Source organism: Schistocerca cancellata, chromosome 5, assembly GCF_023864275.1.
Source record: "Schistocerca cancellata isolate TAMUIC-IGC-003103 chromosome 5, iqSchCanc2.1, whole genome shotgun sequence".
In the NCBI taxonomy this organism is placed as follows: domain Eukaryota; kingdom Metazoa; phylum Arthropoda; class Insecta; order Orthoptera; family Acrididae; genus Schistocerca; species Schistocerca cancellata.
This window is the reverse complement of record NC_064630.1, coordinates 225,054,993-225,080,055: the sequence shown is the minus strand read 5'-3', so window position 1 is coordinate 225,080,055 and position 25,063 is coordinate 225,054,993. Positions and strand designations below refer to the sequence as shown.

The following is a 25,063-nucleotide window of genomic DNA, read 5'->3' as shown; positions in this document are numbered from 1 at the left end:
TCTCAGCTATGTGTTAAGAAGTTCTGTGTTGGCTGCACACTCAAAGGTGGCCAGGGGACAGTACATTAATGTACACCATTACAGCTATGGAGCAGACAGCTCCACTGCCACCATGGATGCTTACGTCGGCACTGAAGCTTTTTGGCTAGTCTGTGAAAGTCCAGCTGGACTCCAGCACTGCTGTGATGTTAATCAATGATGGGCCGTATCGGTGGCTCAGCTGTTTTATGCTGCAAAGGGTCTGGTGCTGGTTTGTTTCAGGGAGCTGCAAGACTGCTGCTGGTAGATGCCCTTTTGAACTTTCCTTACATGATGTGGATGCTGTCCACAACCATCCCTGCTACCACATGTGGCCTCTCAATGATATTCGCCATCAAGGAACTGCCATGTGCCCTTATGTTGGATAACGAGCCCAAATTTACATTGACACAGTCCCATGCCTTCTGTCACTGTAAGGGCGTTGAACACCTGACAACTACCTCCTTCCACCCTGCCTCCAACATGAAGGTTGAGCAGATGGTGTGTACATTCAAAACACGGAAGCAGAAGGCCTTGCATTTATTGTTTATTGAGCAAGCCCTGGACAATTTTTTTGCAACATATCGGTCAGTCCCTGACAACGAGGTCAACTCGGATAAAATACAGCACAGGCGTCAGCATTGTACCATGTTAGACCTCCTTCGTCCTGTGCAACATAATAAACCTGTGTAGACGCTTGCCTATGTGTGGGGCACCTGGGTCTGAGCAAGCACATTTGACTGGTGTCCTGAGTGGACCCCAGGGGTCGTCATCAGTCACAGGGGGTACCAGTTGTTTTATGTTATGCCTGAGCACACCCTTATGAACTACCTCTGCAACGAACTTCAGGCACAACCAGTCACAATCAGCAACGCCGTTGCCACCTCTGACCTTAGGGCCTGATACCAGGGTCACCAATAGCCAAGCTTCTCATCACCACTCTGTGCATCCGGTGCCCCAGTATGACATACACCCCTCTGCGTCCTTTCTCCAGAGGGATGGTGAGAGTATAATGGTGTGGGAGCCTATGCAGGCCAAACCACTCCTTATGCATCAACCTTCTCTTGAACCTCCTGACTGGTGCAGTCTGTTGCCTCTGCTGGCATGCTGTTGCCTCCCATGGTTTTGTTTCTGTCAGCAGTGTGTTCCACTGCTCCTCCTATTTAAAGATAAGTCTGAAACCTGACACCTGCTATGCCCTCTGGTGTACATTTATTTTAAAAATCGACAATGTTATTCCATAGAGTGACATTCTCTTACATACTTTCCTTACTCCATCAGGTGGTCGCATAACCACCAGAAGTAACTTGCTTTCCTTATTTACTATTATTTAGCTGCATAATTTACTCACACCGACGCTGCACACATACATTGAACATTTTATTTATTGCTTTCTTTAGACTTAGTCTCTCTATTTATATAATAGGTCATATTTTTAACATTTTTGAGGTTGTTACATATTTTAATTGATTAGAAAGTTGTGTCTCAGCACAGTATGCTGACAATGTATTAGTTGTGGTGTTGGGGAACTCAAAAGCTAAGCTGGAGGAAATGGCGAATGGGATCCTCTCCCAGACAGTGATGGTGTGTACGCAACAAATTAACCATTGCCCCCACGGAAAACATACTCTGTTACCTCACACTGAATGTAGGAAGGGGTAATTCACTGTCCACTGTATGGGTACTGTGTCAACTGGAGAACTGACTCTGCACACAGCTTCAGTGGTGAGGTCCAGAAGCTCTCTGTTAGCATCCACTGGCAGCTTTCCAAGGTATACAAGGCATTTAGCATTTTGCTTGTTTCACCACTATCCAGCAGATTCATTTACCACTATGTAACTGCACGATTTACTTGAATATTTTTATTTATTTATTTATTCATTGCTTCCTTTAGACCTACTATATCCATTTATATAGTAGGTCAAGTTATTAACATTTCTGAAGTTGTTACATGTTTTAACTGATTAAAAAGTTGTCTTCACATATTACCTTGACAATGTCTTGGTTGTGGTGTAGGGAACTCAAGAGATGAGTTGGAGGAAACTGTGAATGGTATCCTCTTCCAGATGCAGTGACAGTGCGTAGACGACACAGTAAACATTGTCTCATAGAAAACTGCATACATACTCTGTGATGTGTCAAAGAGAAATATCCCTTTGTTAGTTACTATTTATCAAATTCTAACAGTGCTCTGGCAACTTAACTAAGACTTCTTGGTGTATCACTGTTTTGCTTCGTCCATTGCTGCATGTGAGTAACTTAACTTACAACTATCAATTACAACACATCTTGCTAAAGACTAACCTTCCACCAGGTGAATTGTAGTGCCTGTGTTCTCTCCTCCTCCACAAGGTGTGACAAGCACGTGTTAAGCAAAGTCAACATTCTGGGAGAAACGGTGAAAGTGTTGACATGGCTGTTCTGCTCTAGTCTGATTTATTGGAATTTGGGATGAGAAGATGCAATATGGGAACGAGGTTGGTCTGCAGGAAGCACACTTCAGTAAATGATTACTTTCCTATTTTTTGAAAATTTGCTAGATAGAAAACATATTTTTGTAATGATTTCAGTGTCGTTTTTTGATTCACATAAATTTTCCCACCTGAATTGTATGTGATTGCCACACTAGGTTAAATAGATAGTTCTGCTTTTAATATGAACTAAACATTTGTAACATACAGTTTTATTCATTGCCATATGTTCCATCTATGTTGCGGTTTCGATTTTGTTGTTTAAGAATTGCATTAGGAATGGTGTTTTATTAATACTTTTGTTAAACTACCACTACATAACATCCCGCATAGCATCTTCAATGAATTGAGATTGTGAATAATTAAGTTCTCACAAATGCAATTAGTGTTGTGGAAGATGTAAACCGAGTGTTGCATTACACAATGTATGTGTGCAATCCAAATCACAGAACCACACAAGGCAAAACCTGCAGTACCAAATCAGCCCTATGCCAGCACAGCATTCGCTCCACATTGGAAATGGTGACAAGGAGCTCTGCACCAGAGGGAGCTTCATAACATATGAAGTGTAATGCAGTGTCTTAACAAGCCCTCATAATTTTACAAGGCTGTTTTCAAACAAAAATGTGATTGTTATGGCAGAGAGAAAATTGTAATGTGCTCTGATGCCATTCCACGGCATTTACACATTTACACATAAACACACTCATCTTTCTTATATTTTTTATGACGTTGAATATTAATACTGTACTGCTGATTAGTTAATATGTGAGGTGTATACATCCCCTGTTATCTTTGTGCCATGTTGACATTCTCTGTACAGTGCGTTCCCATACAGTTTGAATACAAGACACTACATATGCCTGTGGTTTGTTACAAGGGTATAGTTACTTATATTTGTGGCATGACACAGCATCAAAGCTTTCTAAGTACATGTTAACAGACTCCTTGTTGCTCATATCATTATTGTCTACCCATTATATTTTCTGGACACACTGAATTGCATTTTATAGATGCTTCACAATGGCATAACACTGAAATTGCAATAGCTGCTGATAACTTCTACAGCTTTAAGAGGAATATGAACTCCTTTAAATAATATACACAGACTGCAGACCCATACTACAAAAAGTTAATTCTACATGTTATTCATTCTTATCTAAACATGCATATATGGTCTAGCTTCACCTGCCAGAGACTGTGGCCATGTGTGTGTGTGTGTGTGTGTGTGTGTGTGTGTGTGTGTGTGCGCGCATGTTGTCTATTTTGATGGAGGTCTTGTTGGCTGAAAGCTCACTTTCCGACAGTCCTTTGTTGTGCCTATCTGTGAGTCATCATCTCTGCTATATGGTGAGTAGCAGCTACTCTTTGCATAATAATTTGTGCACATATTATTATATGTCTATATTGTTATTAGAGCTATTTGCATATGCTATCATTGTGAAATGTTTTGAAAGTGTAAAAAATGGTTACCCCAACACTACTTAGGTATAGAGCATCATGTTTTCAGATGGTTTCAAAGTGTGATAAAATGTGAAATTTATTAAAATTAGTATATTTTAGCAAAGTTTATTAAGTAAGCACTAAAACATCTGCATTTCCTGGTACTGGACTGGTGCTGTTTATAAAATAGTTATGACTACACAAAATCACAACGTAAAGTGACAAAAGAATTAAATTTACTACTGTAAACAAATATTTGTTGCGTAACTGCAATACGTGTTACATACTGCATTCCACTAACCTGTCCAACACACACATTTATGCACTGCCGATTTACCATGGTGCACATAAAACAAGATACATCTCCGTGATACCTTATGTCACTAAAAAGTGAGCACTAAACCAAGGCTGTTTTATTTACTACCTGGGTAAAATAATGAACAAACAAAAGTGAGGCAAAGAAAAAGCATCAAAGTTGAGATACACAGTAGAAAACTACTAATTGCAGCTTTCAAAACTTTATAGACGACTTCAAACAGTATGTGTTTTGCTTTATTGCATGTGAATGCATAGTGGTGCAGAATTTTTTAATTTGATGCTTACCAATTTTATTCACTTCATTCCCTGCCCAGATATAAATACAGCATCTTTGTACTATACACAGAAATGTTTGTTGGTAAAGTGGAAAACAATCAATGGTCTCTTAAATTTTGGAATGGCATTCTTTTTCTTACATCTCCTGTATTTTTTACTCTAATCAAATAATGGAAAATCCAGGGTGGACTGTAACAATATTGTGACATGGAAAGTTGCTACTCACCGTATGGTGGAGATGCTGAGACGTAGTTAGGCACAACAAAAAGACTGTCACAAATAAACCACAGTTTCAGTTGCCTGAGACTGCAGTAGTGTGTGTGTGTGTGTGTGTGTGTGTGTGTGTGTGTGTGTGTGTGTCATCTATCGTTGACAAAGGCCTTAATGGCCGAAAGCTTTATTTGTGACAGTGTTCTTGTTGTGCCTATCTGCAACTCAGCATCTCCACTATATGGTGAGTAGCAACTTTCCTTTTCATAATATTGTATTATTTTCTCTTTATTTTTTGTAGTTATTGAATAAGTATTTCTAAAATATGAGTATAGCTATAATTCTTTTTGTAAATATTTTCGCCAGCTAGATATGGTATCACTGGAACTTCATGTTCTTAATTAACATTCACAGTGTACTGTTCTGTTAATTCATGAATGTTGTGAAGTGATTGTAGTGTGTTAAAGATGGGTAGCCATAGAGTCAATCTGCAGGAGTGATGCTATCCATAACCAAAAGAAGAAGGCTTTTATGTCCAAGACACAAATTCTTTTATATGAGGCTTCCGTAATGTGAAACTCAACTGTGTAAAGAAGGATAATTTAGAAAAACACATTAAAAATGCTAGTCACAATGAAAAAATAGCATCTGCAGGCTGCTGTTGGGGGGACGGGTGAGGGGAGACAGAGAGAGAGAGAGAGAGAGAGAGAGAGAGAGAGAGAGAGAGAGAGAGAGATGAGGTGGGTGGGGGAATTAATTTGAGAAGAATCTATATATAATTAAAATGTGTGTAAAGGCAAACATCCCGCTGACAAAACTAGGTATGTTGAAGTTAGGTAATTTTTAATAAATATGTACCTGGTACTGGTTGTATACACAATTCAGGCGACAAGAATGATAAGAAATTGAAGATGTTATGAAGGATGTTCCAATTGTGATTATTGCTGACGAAACTTGTGACAGAAATGGAAGGTGCATAATTGCAGTTTTATTTAAGACTAAGACTGCAACATTAGAATAGAAACGGTATCTGGCTTCCTATAACTTTTTAGATGTTACTAACGTAAGTACTTGTGCCAAGGCCATAGTAGATCCTCTAAAAGATCACAGCATAAAAATTAATGTTGTGCATTTAGTATCAGACTCTGCTGCACACATACATACAAGGAATATTGTTTTGACACAAAGTGTTGACTGGACACCACTTAATACATTACAAATGCTGGGCATACAAAATGAACTTCGTAGGTGGCATTTTCATAAAAAGAACTAAGGGAGTTAAATTTTATTGTCATTAAGGTGAAAATGGTGTCTCTGCACTATTTCAAAATGAAAAGCGCAGTCCTTCTGTTCATTTAAGAGAAATTTCCTCACTTGCCAAAAAAGCTTTTTGCTAATCCGGTCATCACAAGATGGAATTCTTGGTTCAATGTAGTGCACTGCTTGAACACACTTACCTCCAATCAGCAAATTTTCCGGATAATTGGAAACCAAAAATACTGTCATTGAGCTCTGTTTTGATCATTTTAAAAATGAAACTGCGTTACATTTAATCTTCTTACAATGCAAATTGGGAAGTGTCATGTGTCAGTTCAATTACAACACTAGAAGGCACAAATTACCTGTTTACATATTTGTTATGAGAGGAACTTGAAAAGTATCAAATTACTAGAAAATAAATCCTGAATGCATAATTTAGAAAAACACACACCGTCAGGTGGCTTGCGGAGTATGGATGTAGATGTAGAAGATTGTCTTTCAACAGGCACTATTAATTGTTTTGACACATTCCAAAATGAGGCACAAACATCATCGGGCGGGGGGGGGGGGGGGGGGGGGGGGCAATTATATATAAAAAATAAAAATATTGAAAAGCTCTTTTACCCTACAGTCTGTTCTGAACGATTCTGCTGCTGTAAATACAGCAAACGAAATTCCATGATACGAAAGTTTTTTTGAAATGTCTTCATCATTCCACTGACAAGTTAACTGATTGAGATGTGATGAGAAGCGCGATACAGTGAAACTGCTACCCTGTGAAAAACTTAAAAACTATGAATTTGGAAGAGCTGCTTTACATGTAATTTGGGCACCTATCATGAGAGTTGATGTGGAGAGATACTTCTCAATGTACAATTTAGTTGTAAGTGACAGATGAAGGTCAATGATGCCAAACACTATTGAGACAACTTCAATGCATTCAATAGGTAACCATTTTTGTATAGACCTATAATGTACATTAATTTAAGAGAGAACTAACCTTACGGTATCATGTTACACAAATAATCAATTTCCTCCCTTTAAAAAAATCTCAGCAAAAAAGAGTGATACACCTGGAATGAGTACACTGATATGGTTGGTGCGTACTACGTAGCGCACCACAATGGACGAGCTGCACAGCGGGTTTATCAACAACAATATCCTAATCGCCGTATCCTGCATCATACAACCTTTGCTGCTGTGTACCAACGTCTGCGTGAGACCGGGTCATTTAGCAGATTACCTGGACAGGGGCGCCGTCGCACGGTAAGAACGCTGCAATTTGAGGAAGCTGTCTTGCAGCACTCGTGCAATTGCACGTAACATGGAGACGAATCAGACAAAAGTAAGAACAGTCCTTTGAGAGCAATCGTTACGTCCATTTCACTTACAGCGTGTCCACAACCTGGAACCAGTTGATTATCCACCCAGAGCACAGTTTTCACAGTGGTACCTGGAACAGTGTGAAATGCATCCTACATTTCCATCCTCTGTGTTGTTTACCGATGAAGCAATGTTTGGGCGTGATGGAGTCTTCAACATGCACAATTCGCATGTTTGGAGTGAGGATAACCCACATGCCACAGTTAATAGCGCTCATCAAGTGCGGTTCTTCGTTAATGTGTGGGTCAGTGTTGTTGGGGACTGTTTAATTGGGCCGTATCTGCTACCTGGGCCATTAAATGGCAGGCACTATTATAATTTTCTCGCCAGAGTGTTGCCGGAATTGCTGGAAGACGTCCCGCTTGCTACAAGACAACGCATGTGGTTCCATGATGGGGCGCCGGCACATTTCAGTCGTCATGTGCGTCGATTCCTGGACTGACGGTTCACAGAAACGTGGATTGACAGAGGTGGTCCTGTACCATGGCCTGCTCGATCCCCAGATATGTCCCCTCTGAACTTTTTTGTGCAACCTTGTTTACGCAACTCCTGTTGCATCAGAACAGGATCTGGTCGCTCGGATAGTAGCAGCAGCAGGAACAATTCAGGATACTCCCGGGGTTTTTGCCCGTGTCAGACAGAACACGATCCGTCGGTGTAACCTTTGTTTATGTGTCAATGAAGGCATTTTTGAAAATCTACTGTAAATGAAATTGGGTTGTGTTAATGTGTTGTCTCTTGGTCATAAAAAAATGGAAATGTGTTTGTTGGTTTAATTAATTTGCCACCAGAGAAACCTTCCTCTACCGGTTTAAATACACCTCATAGGAAAAAATGACATTAGGGGAAAATATTTGTTTTGTCCCCTACAACCTCCCAGAGTTTGTTGGTTTAAATATTTTTCACCCTGTATTCATTAATGAAATTTACCATAAATAAAGCCACCACAATATGAGAAGAATAGTGACACCCATAACTACAACATTAGAAGTTCAATGATCTTCATTACCCATTATTAAAGTTGTCAGTGGTTCAGACTGGAGTCCAATATGCAGCGACAAAAATTTCAGATCATTTGCCCAGTACCATAAAATGTCTGACAGGTAGCAACACAACGTTTAAATCTAAGTTAAAATCATTTCTGATATGAATATAATAGAGGGAAACATTCCATGTGGGAAAAATATATCTAAAAACAAAGATGATGTGACTTACCAAACAAAAGTGCTGGCAGGTCGATAGACACACAAACAAACACAAACATACACACAAAATTCAAGCTTTCGCAACCAACCGTTGCTTCGTCAGGAAAGAGGGAAGGAGAGGGAAAGACGAAAGGATGTGGGTTTTAAGGGAGAGGGTAAGGAGTCATTCCAATCCTGGGAGCGGAAAGACTTACCTTAGGGGGAAAAAAGGACAAGTATACACTCGCGCACACACACACATATCCATCCGCACATACACAGACACAAGCAGACATTTGTAAAGGCTTGTGTCTGTGTATGTGCGGATGGATATGTGTGTGTGTGCGAGTGTATACCTGTCCTTTTTTCCCCCTAAGGTAAGTCTTTCCGCTCCCGGGATTGGAATGACTCCTTACCCTCTCCCTTAAAACCCACATCCTTTCGTCTTTCCCTCTCCTTCCCTCTTTCCTGACGAAGCAACGGTTGGATGCAAAAGCTTGAATTTTGTGTGTATGTTTGTGTGTCTATCGACCTGCCAGCACTTTCGTTTGGTAAGTCACATCATCCTTGTTTTTAGATATATTAAAATCATTTCTCCTGGACAAGGAACTCCGCGTGTTCCATTGATGGAATTTCTATTTAAAAACTAATAACCAATAAAAATATCTGTTTTTACATGTAGCTGCATAAGTAGGACTAAAAAGAAATATGTCCATTAATGTTAACACTAATCATGTGTACATATGCTGTAAACTGGCTTGTTCCGCATCATTTCAATAAAAGAATCATTCAAATGATTTATGGAATGTAACTAACTAAGTACATAACTAACTACTAACAGAAAACTTTGACGCGAAAAGCTGCAAGGAGAATGGATGCCACATTTACTCACAATGGAACAAAAGCATGTTTCACTGCACTGATTCATAACCATGAATGGCACATTGGTCCACTACTTCACACACAAGTCGAAGGAATGGTCAAAACATTGGATTAATAGGGCAAAATTAGCTCTGCAGAAGGTGAAAACAGACAATTCCACCCACAGGCAAGATCCTGATATCAGCTTTTTGGGATGAGCATTGAGAAAATTTTCATATATTATCTCCAGAAAGGAAAAACTATCAAGGGAAAGTATTACACGAACTTACTGCAGTGTTTAGTGATGAAATCAAGCAAAATGGCCACACTTAGCAAAAAAAGAAAGGAAAGTTTTATTTATTTTTTATCAGGGCGCTGAATAATTTCTCACATCCAATACTTCCACAGCCAAAATTAATCAAGTTTTATTGCTTCCTCATGCACCCTAGTTGCCAGATTTAGGACCCTCTGATTTATTGAAGAAATAGCCTGATGGTTAATGAAGTGCCAAGAATGAAGGGGTGAAGTCTGCAGTTGATGGCTATTTTGTGAAGGTCAACAGTTCTCACTGTAATCAGAGTATCAGAGCTACTGAACATCACCGGAGAAAGTGTCGATCTAAAAGTCTCTGTAGATAAGTAAAGATGTCTTTTCTAAAAAAAATTGTTTTACTTCTTGGGCAGTCCTCTTAAAACTCAGTTGTTAACTATGTTAGCAATAGGTCCAAATCAAAATATACATTCACATATGACTTGGGGGGGGGGGGGGGGGGGGGTTTGAATAGGTACCGTGATGACATGCGGCCCAATTATAACATAAGGAGGGTTTCTTTCCAACTTTTGTACATTATGGGGATATTCTTAGACTAGGAAACAACAATTCTCCCGTGCGAACTGTGGTATAATGCACATCTGTCGGAATATAACACTCTCGAATGAGACAACACCTGGAAATTGTGACAACAAAGCATGGTAGGCTGCCACATCATTATCAGATAGTTCATTCCAGAATATTGGGCTAAATCCTTTCATTTTCAGATTTTTATGGGGTAATGCATAATTGATTGTGGTACATTGAACGTTAAGTTGCATTTTTGCAAATGGATTTCATTGGAGATTGCTCAATTCATAGAACAATTGTGGCATGCATTTCTTCTTGAGTTTTCTTGCATCTGCAATGTAGCCCATCTTTAACAAAAAATGGCTCTGAGCACTATGGGACTCAACTGCTGTGGTCATAAGTCCCCTAGAACTTAGAACTACTTAAACCTAACTAACCTAAGGACAGCACACAACACCCAGCCATCACGAGGCAGAGAAAATCCCTGACCCCGCCGGGAATCGAACCCGGGAACCCGGGCGTGGGAAGCGAGAACGCTACCGCACGACCACGAGATGTGGGCCATCTTTAACACTGCCTGAAACAAAAGCACATTTCTCTCAGCAAGCAGGGTTGTTTTATGAGGTGGAGCCTCGCAAAAGTGATCTCTAAACACATCCATCATCTCTGTCGTTGTTTATCGTGTATGTGGAGGTTGGAAAACTCACACACATGCCACTAATTCTTTCCCTATATTGTAACAATGTATACTATTAGTAGCCAAGTTTGAGACGTGAAACAATACAATACTGAAACAAAGAAATACTATGATGACAGCAATGCTTTTGTTGGCTTCACAGCAAATATCCCAATAAAACAATTATTTCCTCAAATACAGAGAAGCAAAACAGATACGGGTACTTCTCAGGCACTCTATAGGCCCTGTTGATTCATTAGTCAAAATAACAAAGGACACTCTCACATACCTTCTCCAGAATCTTCGTACACAGAGGATTGGGATTTTCTACAAGAACATGTAGCCCCTGGTATATGCTTTGCCTTACTTGAGAAGTTTCCATATTCTTTGCCAACCGAAGAATCATTGTTGATATCCAGTGCTGCAGAACACTGGGAGGAACGTGGGCCCAAAATTTTGAGGCTATCTGGGATATTTTCTGAAATGAAGAAGCAGAACATACAATTGACGGTATTAAGAAAAATAATCATGGCCACAAACAAAAGCTTTTGAAATTGACAACACAGATATAACAATTATTTTTATTGCTCACATCATCATCATCATCATCATCATCATTTAAGACTGATTATGCCTTTCAGCATTCAGTCTGGAGCATAGCCCCCCTTATAAAATTCCTCCATGATCCCCTATTCAGTGCTAACATTGGTGCCTCTTCTGATGTCAAACCTATTAATTAAAAAAATCATTCTTAACCGAATCCAGGTACCTTCTCCTTGGTCTGCCCCGACTTCTCCTACCCTCTACTGCTGAACCCATGAGTCTCTTGGGTAACCTTGCTTCTCCCATGTGTGTAACATGATCCCACCATCTAAGCCTGCTCGCCGTGACTGCTACATCTATAGAGTTCATTCCCAGTTTTTCTTTCATTTCCTCATTGTGGACACCCTCCTGCCATTGTTCCTCTCTACTAGTACCTGCAATCATCCTATCTACTTTCATATCCGTAACCTCAACCTTGTTGATAAGGTAACCTGAATCCACCCAGCTTTCGCTCCCATACAACAAAGTTGGTCGAAAGATTGAACAGTGTACAGATAACTTAGTCTTGGTACTGACTTCCTTCTTGCAGAAGAGAGTAGATCGTAGCTGAGCACTCACTGCATTAGCTTTGCTACACCTCGCTTCCAGTTCTTTCATTATGTTGCCATCCTGTGAGAATATGCATCCTAAGTACTTGAAACCGTCCACCTGTTCTAACTTTGTTCCTCCTATTTGGCACTCAACCGGTTTATATTTCTTTCCCACTGACATTACTTTCGTTTTGGAGATGCTAATCTTCATACCATAGTCCTTACATTTCTGATCTAGCTCTGAAATATTACTTTGCAAACTTTCAATCGAATCTGCCATCACAACTAAGTCATCCGCATATGGAAGACTGCTTATTTTGTGTTCACATATCTTAATCTCACCCAGCCAGTCTATTGTTTTCAACATATGATCCATAAATAATATGAACAACAGTGGAGGCAGGTTGCAGCCTTGTCTTACCCCTGAAACTACTCTGAACCATGAACTCAATTTACCATCAACTCTAACTGCTGCTTGACTATCCATGTAAAGACCTTTAATTGCTTGCAAAAGTTTGCCTCCTATTCCATAATCTCGTAGAACAGACAATAACTTCCTACTAGGAACCCGGTCATATGCCTTTCCTAGATCTATAAAGCATAGATACAATTCCCTGTTCCACTCATAACACTTCTCCATTATTTGCCGTAAGCTAAAGATCTGGTCCTGACAACCTCTAAGAGGCCTAAACCCACACTGATTTTCATCCAATTGGTCCTCAACTAATACTCGCACTTTCCTTTCAACAATACCTGAGAAGATTTTACCCACAATGCTGATTAAAGAGATACCTCTGTAGCTGTTACAATCTTTTCTGTTTCCATGTTTAAAGATTGGTGTGATTACTGCTTTTGTCCAGTTTGATGGAACCTGTCCCGACTCCCAGGCCATTTCAATTATCCTGTGTAGCCATTTAAGACCTGACACTCCACTGTATTTGATAAGTTCCGACTTAATTTCATCCACCCCAGCTGCTTTATTGCACTGCAATCTATTTACCATTTTCTCCACTTCCTCAAATGTGATCCTATCTCCATCATCATTCCTATCCCATTCTACCTCGAAATCTGAAACATTACTGATCGCATTTTCACCTACATTGAGCAACTCTTCAAAATATTCCCTCCATCTGCCCAAGGCATCCACAGGATTCACCAGCAGTTTTCCTGACCTGTCCAAAATACTTGCCATTTCCTTCTTACCTCCCTTACCTACCTCCAGAATGGTTTTCCAGCAGCTTGACCCATAGTCTCCAACCTGTTTCCAAAGTCTTCCCAAGATTTCTTCTTGGATGCTGCAATTATCTGTTTGGCTTTGTTTCTTTCTTCAACATAACTTCCTCTGTCTACCTGAGTTCTAGTATGTAGCCATTTTTGATACACCTTCTTTTTCCTTTTACAGGCTGCCTTGACTGTGTCATTCCACCAAGCTGTTTGCTTCATCCTACTTTTACACACTACTGTTCCAAGACATTCTTTAGCCACTTCTAGTACTGTGTCCCTGTACCTTGTCCATTCCTATTCCAATGACTGTAATTGACTACATTCAACTAACGGTACCTTTCTGAGATAGCTGTTATGTACTTGTGCCTGATTTCCTTATCCTGAAGTTTCTACACTCTTATCCTCCTACATATGGACCTGACCTCCTGCACTTTCGGCCTCACAATCCCAATTTCACTGCAGATTAAATAATGATCAGTGTCATCAAAGAATCCCCTGAATACACGTGTGTCCCTCACAGCCTTCCTGAATTCCTGATCTGTTATTATATAGTCAATGACAGATATGGTTCCCCTGCCTTCCCAAGTATACCGGTGAATGTTCTTATGCTTAAAAAAGGAGTTTGTGATTACTAAGCCCATACTGGCACAGAAATCCAAGAGTTGTTTCCCGTTCCTGTTGGCCTCCATATCCTCTCCAAATTTACCCATAACCTTTTCATACCCTTCTGTTCGATTTCCAGTCCTGGCGTTAAAATCACCCATGAGCAGAACACTGTCCTTGTCCTTTACTCTAACAACTACATCACTGAGTGCCTCATAAAAACTATCCATCTTATCTTGATCTGTCCCTTCACAATGCGAATATACTGACACAATCCTAATTTTCTTGCTAGACACTGTCAAATCCATCCACACCAGTCGTTCGTTTACATACCTTATTGCAACTACGCTGGGTTCCATTTCTTTCCTGATGTAAAGCCCTACACCCCATTGTGCTATTCCTGCTTCGACTCCTGACAGGTAGACCTTGTATTCTCCCACTTCCTCTTCTTTCTCACCCCTTACCCGAATGTCACTAACAGCTAAAACATCCAGTCCCATCTTACTTGCAGCCTCTGCCAGCTCTACCTTCTTCCCAGAGTAGCCCCCATTGATATTAATAGCTCCCCATCTCATTACCATTTGTTTGCCAAGTCGTATCTTAGGAGTCCCTGATTTGTCAGTTAGAGGTGGGTCTCGGTCACCTCCAAAGGTCCGAGGCATTTTGCTCTGATTGTTGCCAGCATCATATTTAAAGTACCAGGGAAGCAGGTTGCTAGCCTTACTTGCTCCGAGTCCCATTGGGTTTTACCCCTAACGGTTGAGAGAATAACTGGTGGATTTGGTAGTCTTCGCCGTCTGAGCACAAAGGTGACTACGATTCAGAATATGTCTGAGATGCCCAGCCTTATTCCAAAGTAACTGGTATCCCGACTGTCGAGACCACTTACTTGGTCACTCATATGTTGCCCGTGGTCCATGAACTAGGACATGACTACCGGAACCCACACCATGAACCACTTTATTGCTCACAGCAATTTTTAATTCTTTTCTCTTTTTTTGTGACCACTAACAAAATCCAAAAATCTCAGAAGATGACAGTTTAGTTAATAGAAGGCAGAACCATCATACTTGCTTGGCAGTGTGAGGCAGTCCCGCAGTTCTGTTAGGAGTCTGGTGTCTGAGATGTAGCAGTCTCTCTCACAGACATGGCTCATCTTACTTCCTTCTTTTTTCCTGTACTGTTTGTTGTCAGTGAAAATGTACTAAACATATGACCTCATTCCACTAGCATTCTACCTGTCTCACTTTACGGCCTCCACCTCTAAAAGTTAGCTGAAGAATCGCAAAGCTATGAAATATTCTTCTCAGTATTATAGCAGAAATGGGCAGGTTCAACATTCTTTTTTTTCCTCAGGTCCACTTACACTTAGATGAACAAAAAGTTTACAGAAATGTGTAATCTCACCACAAAGTTTTACAACCACGTTACGGATAGCATGAAATACTCACTCTGAAAGCAACACTCCTGACAGTAGGGTTGACATCCATCAGCAAATCACTGAACACATTGTGCTGTTTAGCAAGATACTCATTGTTTTTCACAATATCCTGCCTGGGTCTTTCCAAAGGGTAGGCATCAGCCAGTATCTCTGTAGCATTACACTTGACATTACTGCTGGAGCTCTATAACAGAGTAAAGAGAAACAGATGCAATTTTTAATAAAACTGTACACAAAGAAATCACAGAATAAAAACTGATAAAGTATATCAAATAAAATAAATCAAAGACAGACATATTATTACATAGCCATAACAAGAGGGGCATCCAAGTGGCATTTCAGATGTGACAAAACAGTCTCGCATTGAAAACATCTTGTAAGACAACTGCAGTGATGATACTGTGAGTTTTTGCATTTTGCATTTTCGACCTCAGCTGCTTTTATCAGCTAACAAGCAATCTGTCTGGGCCCAGTTCGCCAATTTCAGCTTTGAGCCATTTCCAAATGGACATACACATGTATGTTATACTAATTGTACAATCTGTTAAGTTGTCTGCATATATGAATCTGAATGGCAAATATGTGCCACAACTATGGTGGTTGAAGTACAATTTGTGGTATGTACTTGACCAATTAAATAAGAATAATCTTCACAAGGATTTAAAGTCACTTAGTGTTGTACAAAAAGGTGTGCATTATTCAGGAACACAGATTTTCAATAACTTGCCAGCAGCCACAAAAAGCTTAACAGCCAATGAAATTCAGTTTAAGAGGAGCCTAAAGGATTTATTGGTGGCCAACTCCTTCTACTCCATTGATGAATTTCTCAGTAGAACCAACTTATTTGTATATAAAAGTACAATATAACTTCTGCACCATTTCAGTGCAGTAATTGTGTTCATTGTAAGTAAGTATTGTAGTAGTTGTATTACATGTTTACTACCTTATAAACAAATTTAAAAAAACTTTATTTTAAATTCAGTGCATTAGTATTTGTAAAATGATTCTTTCATATAGTGTTCATTAAAAAATGACGATCATTCCACTTGGGACCTGTGGAATGGTACATTAGCTTATTTGTTTGAGTTGTAAATATTTGTCATGTATTGTTGTTTTTCTGACATGTTCTACACCCTGGAGGACCTCCTCACTACGGATCAATTGGAATGAAAGTAAATCTAATCTACTCTAATCCAATTGAAAATGGCTCAAACTGAAATCATATGGTTGCAGTTAAATGAAAGGATGTTCGTTATACGTACAACCTAGGCAGGAAATAGATACTGCACGGCTTCTAGGACATTTTTTTTATTGTGACAAACACGGGATGGTATGCCCTGTCCTCCAATGTCTGTGCTGGCTCATCTTAGCAGAAGTAGTATCTGAATGTCACCAATAAGATCAGAAGGCCTCAACACTAATATGGGGATCTTTTGGGCTGACCCACTTTGATTTTCTTCATACTTTGGTATTTTAAGATCAGTGCTGGACATCAGATTTCAGATTTTCCAAAATATCTTTGTGATATTTCCAAATGCCATTTTATACTAAACATTTAGAGTATTTTTACTAGAGCCACTTATAGTTTATTGCATAGCATTCTAGTCAAGTGACTGGGAAGCTGCTGGTTAGATTTACATCTATAATCTGCAAACCACTGTGATGTGTGTGGCAGAGGGTACATCCCATTGTGCCAATTATCAGGGCTTTGTCCATTCCAGTCACATATGGAGCGAGAGAAGAATGATTGCTCATATTCCTGTGGGCGTGTTGTAATTAGTCTGATACTGTGTTCATGGTCCCTACGAGAGCAATATATAGGGCATAGTACTGTACTCCTAGAGTCATCACTTACAGTCTGTTCTAGAAGCTTTTCAATAGATCCTCACGCGATAGTTCATGTCTATCTTCAAGTGTCTCCCAGTTCAAATTTTTCAGCAAATTTGTGACATTTTCCCATGGGTCAAGAAAACCTGTGACCATTCTCCTGTCTCCTTTCTTTGAATCTGTTTAATATTCCCCATTACTCCTATTTGGTGCATGTCCTACACACTTGCTCATTCTAGGACAAGTCGCACAAGTGTTTTATAGGACGCTTCCTTTGTAAACTGATTAGTGATTGCATTATTGTTCCATTTCATCTTCCTACAAATTGCGACATTCAGATATTTGTAACTATATGTTAGCCAATTCCAACTGTGATTCATTCGAACTACATTCATACGTTAATACATTTTATGTAGTGTGTTGTATACAATGTTATATTCCTGAACATTTGAAACAAGCTGCCAATCTTTGCACCATTTTGAAACCTTACCTTGATCTGATTGAGTATCTGTGTAGTTTCTTTCAGACAGTACTTAATTATAGATGACTGCATCATTCTGTGAAAAGTCTGAGGTTACTATTAATATTATCCATAAGGTCATTAATATACAACATGAATAGCTCAGCTCCCAAGGCATTTCTGTGAGACACACCTGAAGTTATCTCTAAATCTGTTTATGACTTAAGATCCCCTTATTTGACCACTCAAGACGTTTTTTATGAGGATACTTCAGATCACACATTTCCACTTACAAACTGCACACATGAAACATGAGTGTTTACTGATATTTCATGTGCTAGACGACGCAGCATAAAACCTTATATTGCATTAGGAACCACGAACCTACTATGCTGTCATAGTAGGAGGAGAGGTGATACTCCTACGTGGCGTGTCCCAGGTGGCGGATAGGGAAGTCCTCACCGGTTTACTGGCGGACTTGAATGAAATAAAATAGCTCTCGCGGACCAAACACACCCTCTGCGGTTAACAACCGGAGTTGTAAATCGGAGCTTGCTCCAACTAAGGTTGACAACCTTCGACAGTCAAAAATGGAAAGGTCTTTTAGGAAAAAATTTCCACCGTCCTGCTCAAAAAGGCAGGAAAAGTCTACATCGGATTCGGTGGGTAGTCAACTAGAAGACAGCAACGAATCGGAGCATTTGCAACCATCCGAATGCACACTAAAACACAAAAAGAAGATTAAACATGAGCAAATAAATTATATAGCAACACACAACATAAACTCACTACTTCAGACCGGAAAACTCAAGGAGCTCACAGATGAACTAAATAAACAAAAAATTTTAATAACAGGGATCCAAGAAATGAGAAACACCACAGAGGACCCGTTCGAATCACAAGGATACAGAATTTATAATGGGAAACCAGGACCGAGGGCAATGAAACAATGTCCCCAGTTTGGAACAGGGTTTTTAGTAAACATAAAAATAATAGATTCAGTAACGGATTTCCAAGCAGTATCACCAAGAATTGCGACTCTAAGCTTTAAAACGATGAATAAAACCTATACAATAATAAATGCTCATGCCCCAACAAATGAAAAAAATTGTCTAACAAAAACAAAGGAAGAGGTAGATAAATTTTGGGACCTTCTAGAACAAACTGTGAACAGAGTAAATAAAAAGAATGTAAAAATCTTATTGGGAGATTTCAATGCTCAGTTGGGAAAAGAAAGGAAATATAAAGATATAATTGGAAAATGGAGTCCACATAAATTTACAAACAAAAACGGTCAAAGACTTGTAGAACTCTGCAGAGAACACAACCTTATATCTAAATCAACATACTTTAAGAGGAAGCCAAGTAAACTTAAAACATGGAAACATCCAGAGTGGAGGAAGGGCGAGTGGCAGCTAGACCATGTCTGTATGGACAAAAATTTTCATAAGGAGATCCACAATGTTAAAGTACTGAGAGGAGTGGACAATCAAATTCACACCGTTAAAGAAGAGGACCGGAAAAACTAATAAAATAAAAAGGAGGTTTGACCCACATCAGCTAATTAAAAATAATAAGTACCAACAAATAACACAAACCATCAAATTAACAGATGATCTAGAACAACTAGTGCCTAATCTTAAAAAAGAAGCAGAGAATCTAGCTCCCTTGAACCCACGAAGGAAACATGCATGGTGGACATCAGAATGTGACAAACTCCATGAAGATAGACACCAAGCATGGTTAAAGTTTCAAACACATAAAACTGAAGAAAATGCCATCAACCTAAAAAATGAAAGAAAAAAATTCACTCAAAATATTAGAAGAATAAAGAGAGGATTTCATAAAGATATTATAAAGTCTATAGAAGGTAATTATCATAAAACCAACTCCAGGAACTACTACAAAATCTTTGGGGAACAACTACAACAATATGAGGCCGTACACTAATACTGAAAGATGAAGATGGAAGAATGACACACAGTAACAAGGAAAATGCAGAAATCATGGCAAAAGCATTTTACAAACTTCTGAATTGCGAGGAACCCAAAGAACCCTTACAAATCAACATAAATACCCCAATAAAAACCAAACCTAACAAACTAGACCCTCCAACTTTCCAAGAAGTAGAAGAAATTTTTAAAGAACAAAAAAATTATAAGGCATGTGGAGAAGATCAGGTTTTTGTTGAAATGTGGAAATATGCAAGTGACACAGTCAAGACCTCCTTACACATGGCTCTAACAAAAATTTGGGTAACAGAACAATTTCCCGAACACTGGACCACAGCTATCATCCACCCACTACACAAAAAGGGAGATAAGAGCAACCCAGATAACTACAGAGGAATCTCTCTCCTAGATTGCACATATAAAATTCTATCCAAGATCCTATATGAAAGAATCAAGGAGCAATTAGAACAGGAGTTAGGGGAATATCAGGGAGGTTTCAGACCATGGAGAAGCTGTGCAGAGCAGATAATTAGTTTAAAATTGATTATGGCATACTACAAGAAATGGAACAAACCTCTGGCAATAACATTTGTAGATTTTAAGAAGGCATATGACTGTCTCCACAGACCTTCAGTATTAAAAATTTTAAGAAATCTAGGACTCCATCCAAAATTAATTAAAATAATACAACTCACTCTAACCAACACCAAATCAAAAGTGAAGTTTAGAGGAGAAATTTCGGAACCATTCCTCATAAAAACAGGCTTAAGACAAGGTAACTGCCTGTCACCATTACTTTTCAACTGTGCACTGGAATACATAATGAGAGAATGGTACAAGGACAATCCAAAGAGGATAAGAATTGGAAGTGCAAAAGATTATATTAGCTTAACTGCTTGGGATTCGCTGATGATCTTGCTCTCCTAGCCAACACCGTTCAAGAAGCCAGACAACAAGTGAAATCACTACAACAAATAGCAGAGAAAGTGGGCCTTAGAATATCATTTGAAAAAACGGAGATTATGCTAACTGATCCACCATTTGCAAACAAAATTACAATAGGAGAACAGGAAATCAAAATTGTTGATAAATTTAAGTATTTAGGCGAAATAATAACATACAATCTAAATGAGAAGCCATCATGGCAAAATAGAATAAAAAAACTGAACTATGCAAATTACATTACCAAAACTACATACAACAAAAAAAGCCTATCTATAGATGCAAAATTAAAACACTATAAAACAGTTACACAACCAGAAATAATGTATGCAGCTGAAACTATCTTCAAAACAACTAATACAGCAGAAATTGACAGAATACTAAAAATAGAAAGAAGAATAATTAGGACATGTATAAATAAACAGTATAAAATAAATGGACATTGGAGAATAGCATCAAATGAAACAGTATATAAGAAAATAGAACCAGTCATGAGCACAATCAGGAAGAAACGCGTCTCATTCTTTGGACATCTGATGAGAACTCCAGAAAACAGAATTAGTAAAAAAATAATACAAAAATTGTGGAATAGCAAGAGCGACATTAAACGGATCACAGAAATTAAGGAAGATATAAAAGAACTTCAAATTACAGTAGATGACCTAAAAAACAAGACAGAGAAAACCAGAATACTGCAAGACCCGCAAACCAGACTACAAATGAAAATCAATAAAAGGAGTACAGGAAGAGTTGCCTCAGATGAAGAAAGAAAGAAAATATCTGAAAGAATGAAGAAATATTGGGCAGACAGAAGAGCAAAACACCTTTCATATAAGAATAGCCTCTAATAATTATATTACCTAAATATATTAAGTTATTGTCGAACCAAATTGTATCCATTTGTAACAACTTGTTTAGAACTTTGTATTTTTGACTACAGTGGTCCAATGAAGGCCATAAAATAAATAATAATAATTGCATTAGGAAGCACATCAGCGTGACTCTGCCATCTATGGCAGTGCTCGGATGCCATCATGACCCAACAACTGTGCAATTATTTATAAACAGTTTGGGTATCTGAGCCTGTTTAAGTTTAAAAATCAACCAGCCATAGAATTACAGGCACACAAAAGTCTCCCACAACAGGAATTGAAACATTAAACTCAGATACATGCTTTATATCATGGGTGGGCAACCAGTGTCAAAAACAGCACTTGCCTTACTGTCTTGTGTTTTCCAGAGTTCTTACAGTCTTATTTGGGTCAGGTAGCTGCTCCTTTACAATACTTGTTATTTTTTGTAGACTCAAAACTTTCCAGACCACTTTTGATGAGTTATGACAAGACACACAAATTATTTACTGCTTACTCCTTATGTTTGTGCTACACATTGATAGATTGCAAACAATGGCAGCAAGCGACAATGACGTGAAAATTATCAACTGCTCGCAAAATGTGCTGATTTGAACAGTGGCAGCAGGGATCATAAATCATTGAACAAACTATTTATCTTTCATAAGTCATCAGGTTTCCCTGGCGACATGCTGTCATCTTTGAAAATGTGGTTTTCTGCTAGTTATCAACATTGTACTCGCATGAAATTTTCATCAGGGAACACCTGATGAAGATCATGACTTAAGCAATTGAAATATCATGCAAATACAGTGTGGCTTACCTGCAGAAAACCTGATTTTCCAAGACACTTACCCATTGTCTGTTCGTATGTAAAGTTTTGTGCCAGTTGTTTGTTAACTTTGTGTAAGTGCTTCCGTGCATGTTTATTGAGTGCATTCTCAAAATACCTGGCATTAAGAAGAAAAAAGTACACACAGAATGCCATCAATTTTCAAAGAAATGAATGGAAGATTATTTCTTTGTTATGTACAAAGATAAATCTTGATGAAAGAAATTTCTGACTTTTGCTGCAATGGGGCATTGAAATAACTCAGTGACAGCAGACGATAATTTGTACCAGAACGAGATATGAACCCAGATTTTCCACTTTATGTGAGCAGTCACTTTAACTGTTTCAGCTATCTGAGCACATCCCCCATCCAACCTAGTATCCCCTGACCATTATGCTGTTCACTTGCAGTCCTACTGTATTCCTGTGAGAGGCTGCACATTAACCACACATCTGTGGTGAAAGTTTGATATGCTGCCAGGCTCATACATCATAGATGTATGGTGTTTGTTCTTCTGGACATACTTACCTATACAAAAATAAACCTGTTTGCTTGTTGTGTAGTGAATCACTATTTGCTGCAAAGGAATACACTATGAAAATCCACTTTTTTATGAAACACACTGCTCAACAAACAGCGCAGCTGCAGAAAGACAAATTTAAAATATTAATTTCCAATTTGGACATTCAATGTTGGTCGCTGTACACCTTATCTGTAGTCTAGCCCTGATAATCAGTACTAGATTGTGAGGTTTTTAGTTTTAATTTGAAAGTACGAATGCCACACAAGTCTCTTCATTTCTGTTTGGTATGGGCATTGCTAGCGAGACACTGCTAATGGCTCTTCACCGAGTTCACTGCATCTGCCATGTTAGATTCATGCAATGTTGCCATATTTCAGTTTTTCATTTTCTTCTCAGTGATATCAATTTTACTGTTTTCCAGGTAAACATAAAATGAATCTACTCTCAAAAAAGAGCTTTTTGAGACAATTTGTTGGCATGATGTGTCAGGAAAGGGGTTCATTCACATTGGTGCATTACCTCATAAACATTAATGTCACGGGCACTATAGTTTTGACTTCATGTGCTGGGAGCATTGCTGTCATATCACGTGGCGAGGCAGCCTGTGAACTTTTTCAGGCACATGTGTCACCAAAGGTTGCCCATGTCTGTCCTAGACCATGGTCAAATGCCCAAAATACGGACTAACCAAAGTTGTAATTAATGGCCAAGAAAGCCTGCACTGTGTGAAAGAACTGTATATTGGAACATTCTGTTGTGGGCAGCTGTGGCAAGGAGACATGTGGTGGGCTCCCTCTCATAATACTGTGGCAGTGACTTAAATCTGTGCAGGAAAGAACTATGGAAGTGTTGCTAAATACTGGAATGCTGCATTTCAGTGTGCCAGTTTATTTCTCCATGTACTTGAACTATGAAATTCCAACAATAGACAAGTGTAGAATCAAAGCTATATACTTTATGGATTCTACAGGCAGCTCTCTTTGTTTTCATTTTGAGCAACATGTATTAAATTTAAGCTGCACTTCTGAGTGCTCATTACAACACACAGCCTACCCCAACAGCAGTAATTCAGTCATACTGAAAGTCATTAACTTAAAAACTAAAAAGAATCTATTTCCTTACCTGATCTCTGTGGTTCAACTTGAAAGTGAATTCCACCAGCATCAACAATATTTGTGTCCACTGTAATGGAAGGCTACGTAACACATAACCAGGTACTAATTTGCATTTATCAAATTAATATTCTTCGAGTACAGGTGACTAAAAGTGATCAACATGTATCACGTAGGCTATCTGCTGAATCTAAACTAAACTGCTCAAAAAATGTTTTGCGCAACCTTAATATTTGCAAATATGTGTTGGGTTAGATCTAAGGAAAACAGGAAATGGAAGAATAAGCATTATGAAACCAAAAAAATTGCTCATTGAAATAATGATAATAATAATAAATAATAATAATAATAATAATAATGTTTCAGTATTGCAGCCAGATCATGTTGACTTCTTCCCACAATATTTCGGCTGGCAACCGTCCAGTCGTCTTCAGGTGAATGCCCGCCATTGGAGACTGCTCGTTCATGGTGTCAGCTTCACAGCAAAAATTGGCATGGAAACGAATGTGCATTGGCGGCTGGCACAAGAGCATCCTCTATCGAAATCCACACCCTCTGCAAATACTGTTCCATCTGTGGCATGCAGACGCATGCATAAAGGTGAAGCTGCATGTCCGTACTCTGCCGGAACACTCACTCACGTCAGTAAAAACAAGTGTCAGATGTCGCCAGACATTTCATTATGAATAAAATGTTTTCTCTCTCAGTAGCAATTGAAGAGATCACCGGGTCCCAAGCCCTTTCCAGTTGAAAGTCACTGTAATGATTTATTAGATTTTGTGCCAGATGAATTTACACATATTCTTTAATTGCTTAATCCCAAAAGGATCTCACAGGGGCTAAGATTTTTGTGGCAGAGTAGTCCACAGAGTGTCCTGTGGTAATACAATCCTCCATTAAAGCCCACATACTGGGCTGCGAAAGGCGAGTGTGGTGTTCATGTTCGATACACCTTTCATGTACTGTACATATCGTCTGACCTATGTATGCTTTGCCACATCAGCAAGAAATTCTGTAAATGCCAGCCTTCTGCAGACCCAGGTCATCCTTTATTGGAGCGAGAAGGGCACTAGTCTTCACCGGCAGCTGGAAGATTACTTTAACTTGATGTTTCCTTAGGATCCTGCCTACTGTAGATGAAAGGCTGCCAACATATGGAAGGAACTCACTGGACTTTACCAGCTACTTATCTTCTTGATATTGTGGGTGGTCACGTTTCTTC

At 39.0% G+C, this 25,063-nt stretch overlaps 1 protein-coding gene across 1 annotated transcript in view; it reads right to left on the bottom strand.

Annotated features, from left to right (window-relative positions):
- The window catches only part of LOC126187748 (uncharacterized), a 165,091-nt gene that overhangs the window by 83,152 nt on the left and 56,876 nt on the right, over nt 1–25,063 (bottom strand). The window contains exons 8-9 of the mRNA XM_049929000.1: nt 15,352–15,525; nt 11,230–11,418 (exon numbers count right to left, since the gene is read on the bottom strand). Of these exons, the coding sequence (XP_049784957.1) occupies nt 11,230–11,418; nt 15,352–15,525 (363 nt within the window). The remainder of the gene's footprint in view (nt 1–11,229; nt 11,419–15,351; nt 15,526–25,063) is intronic.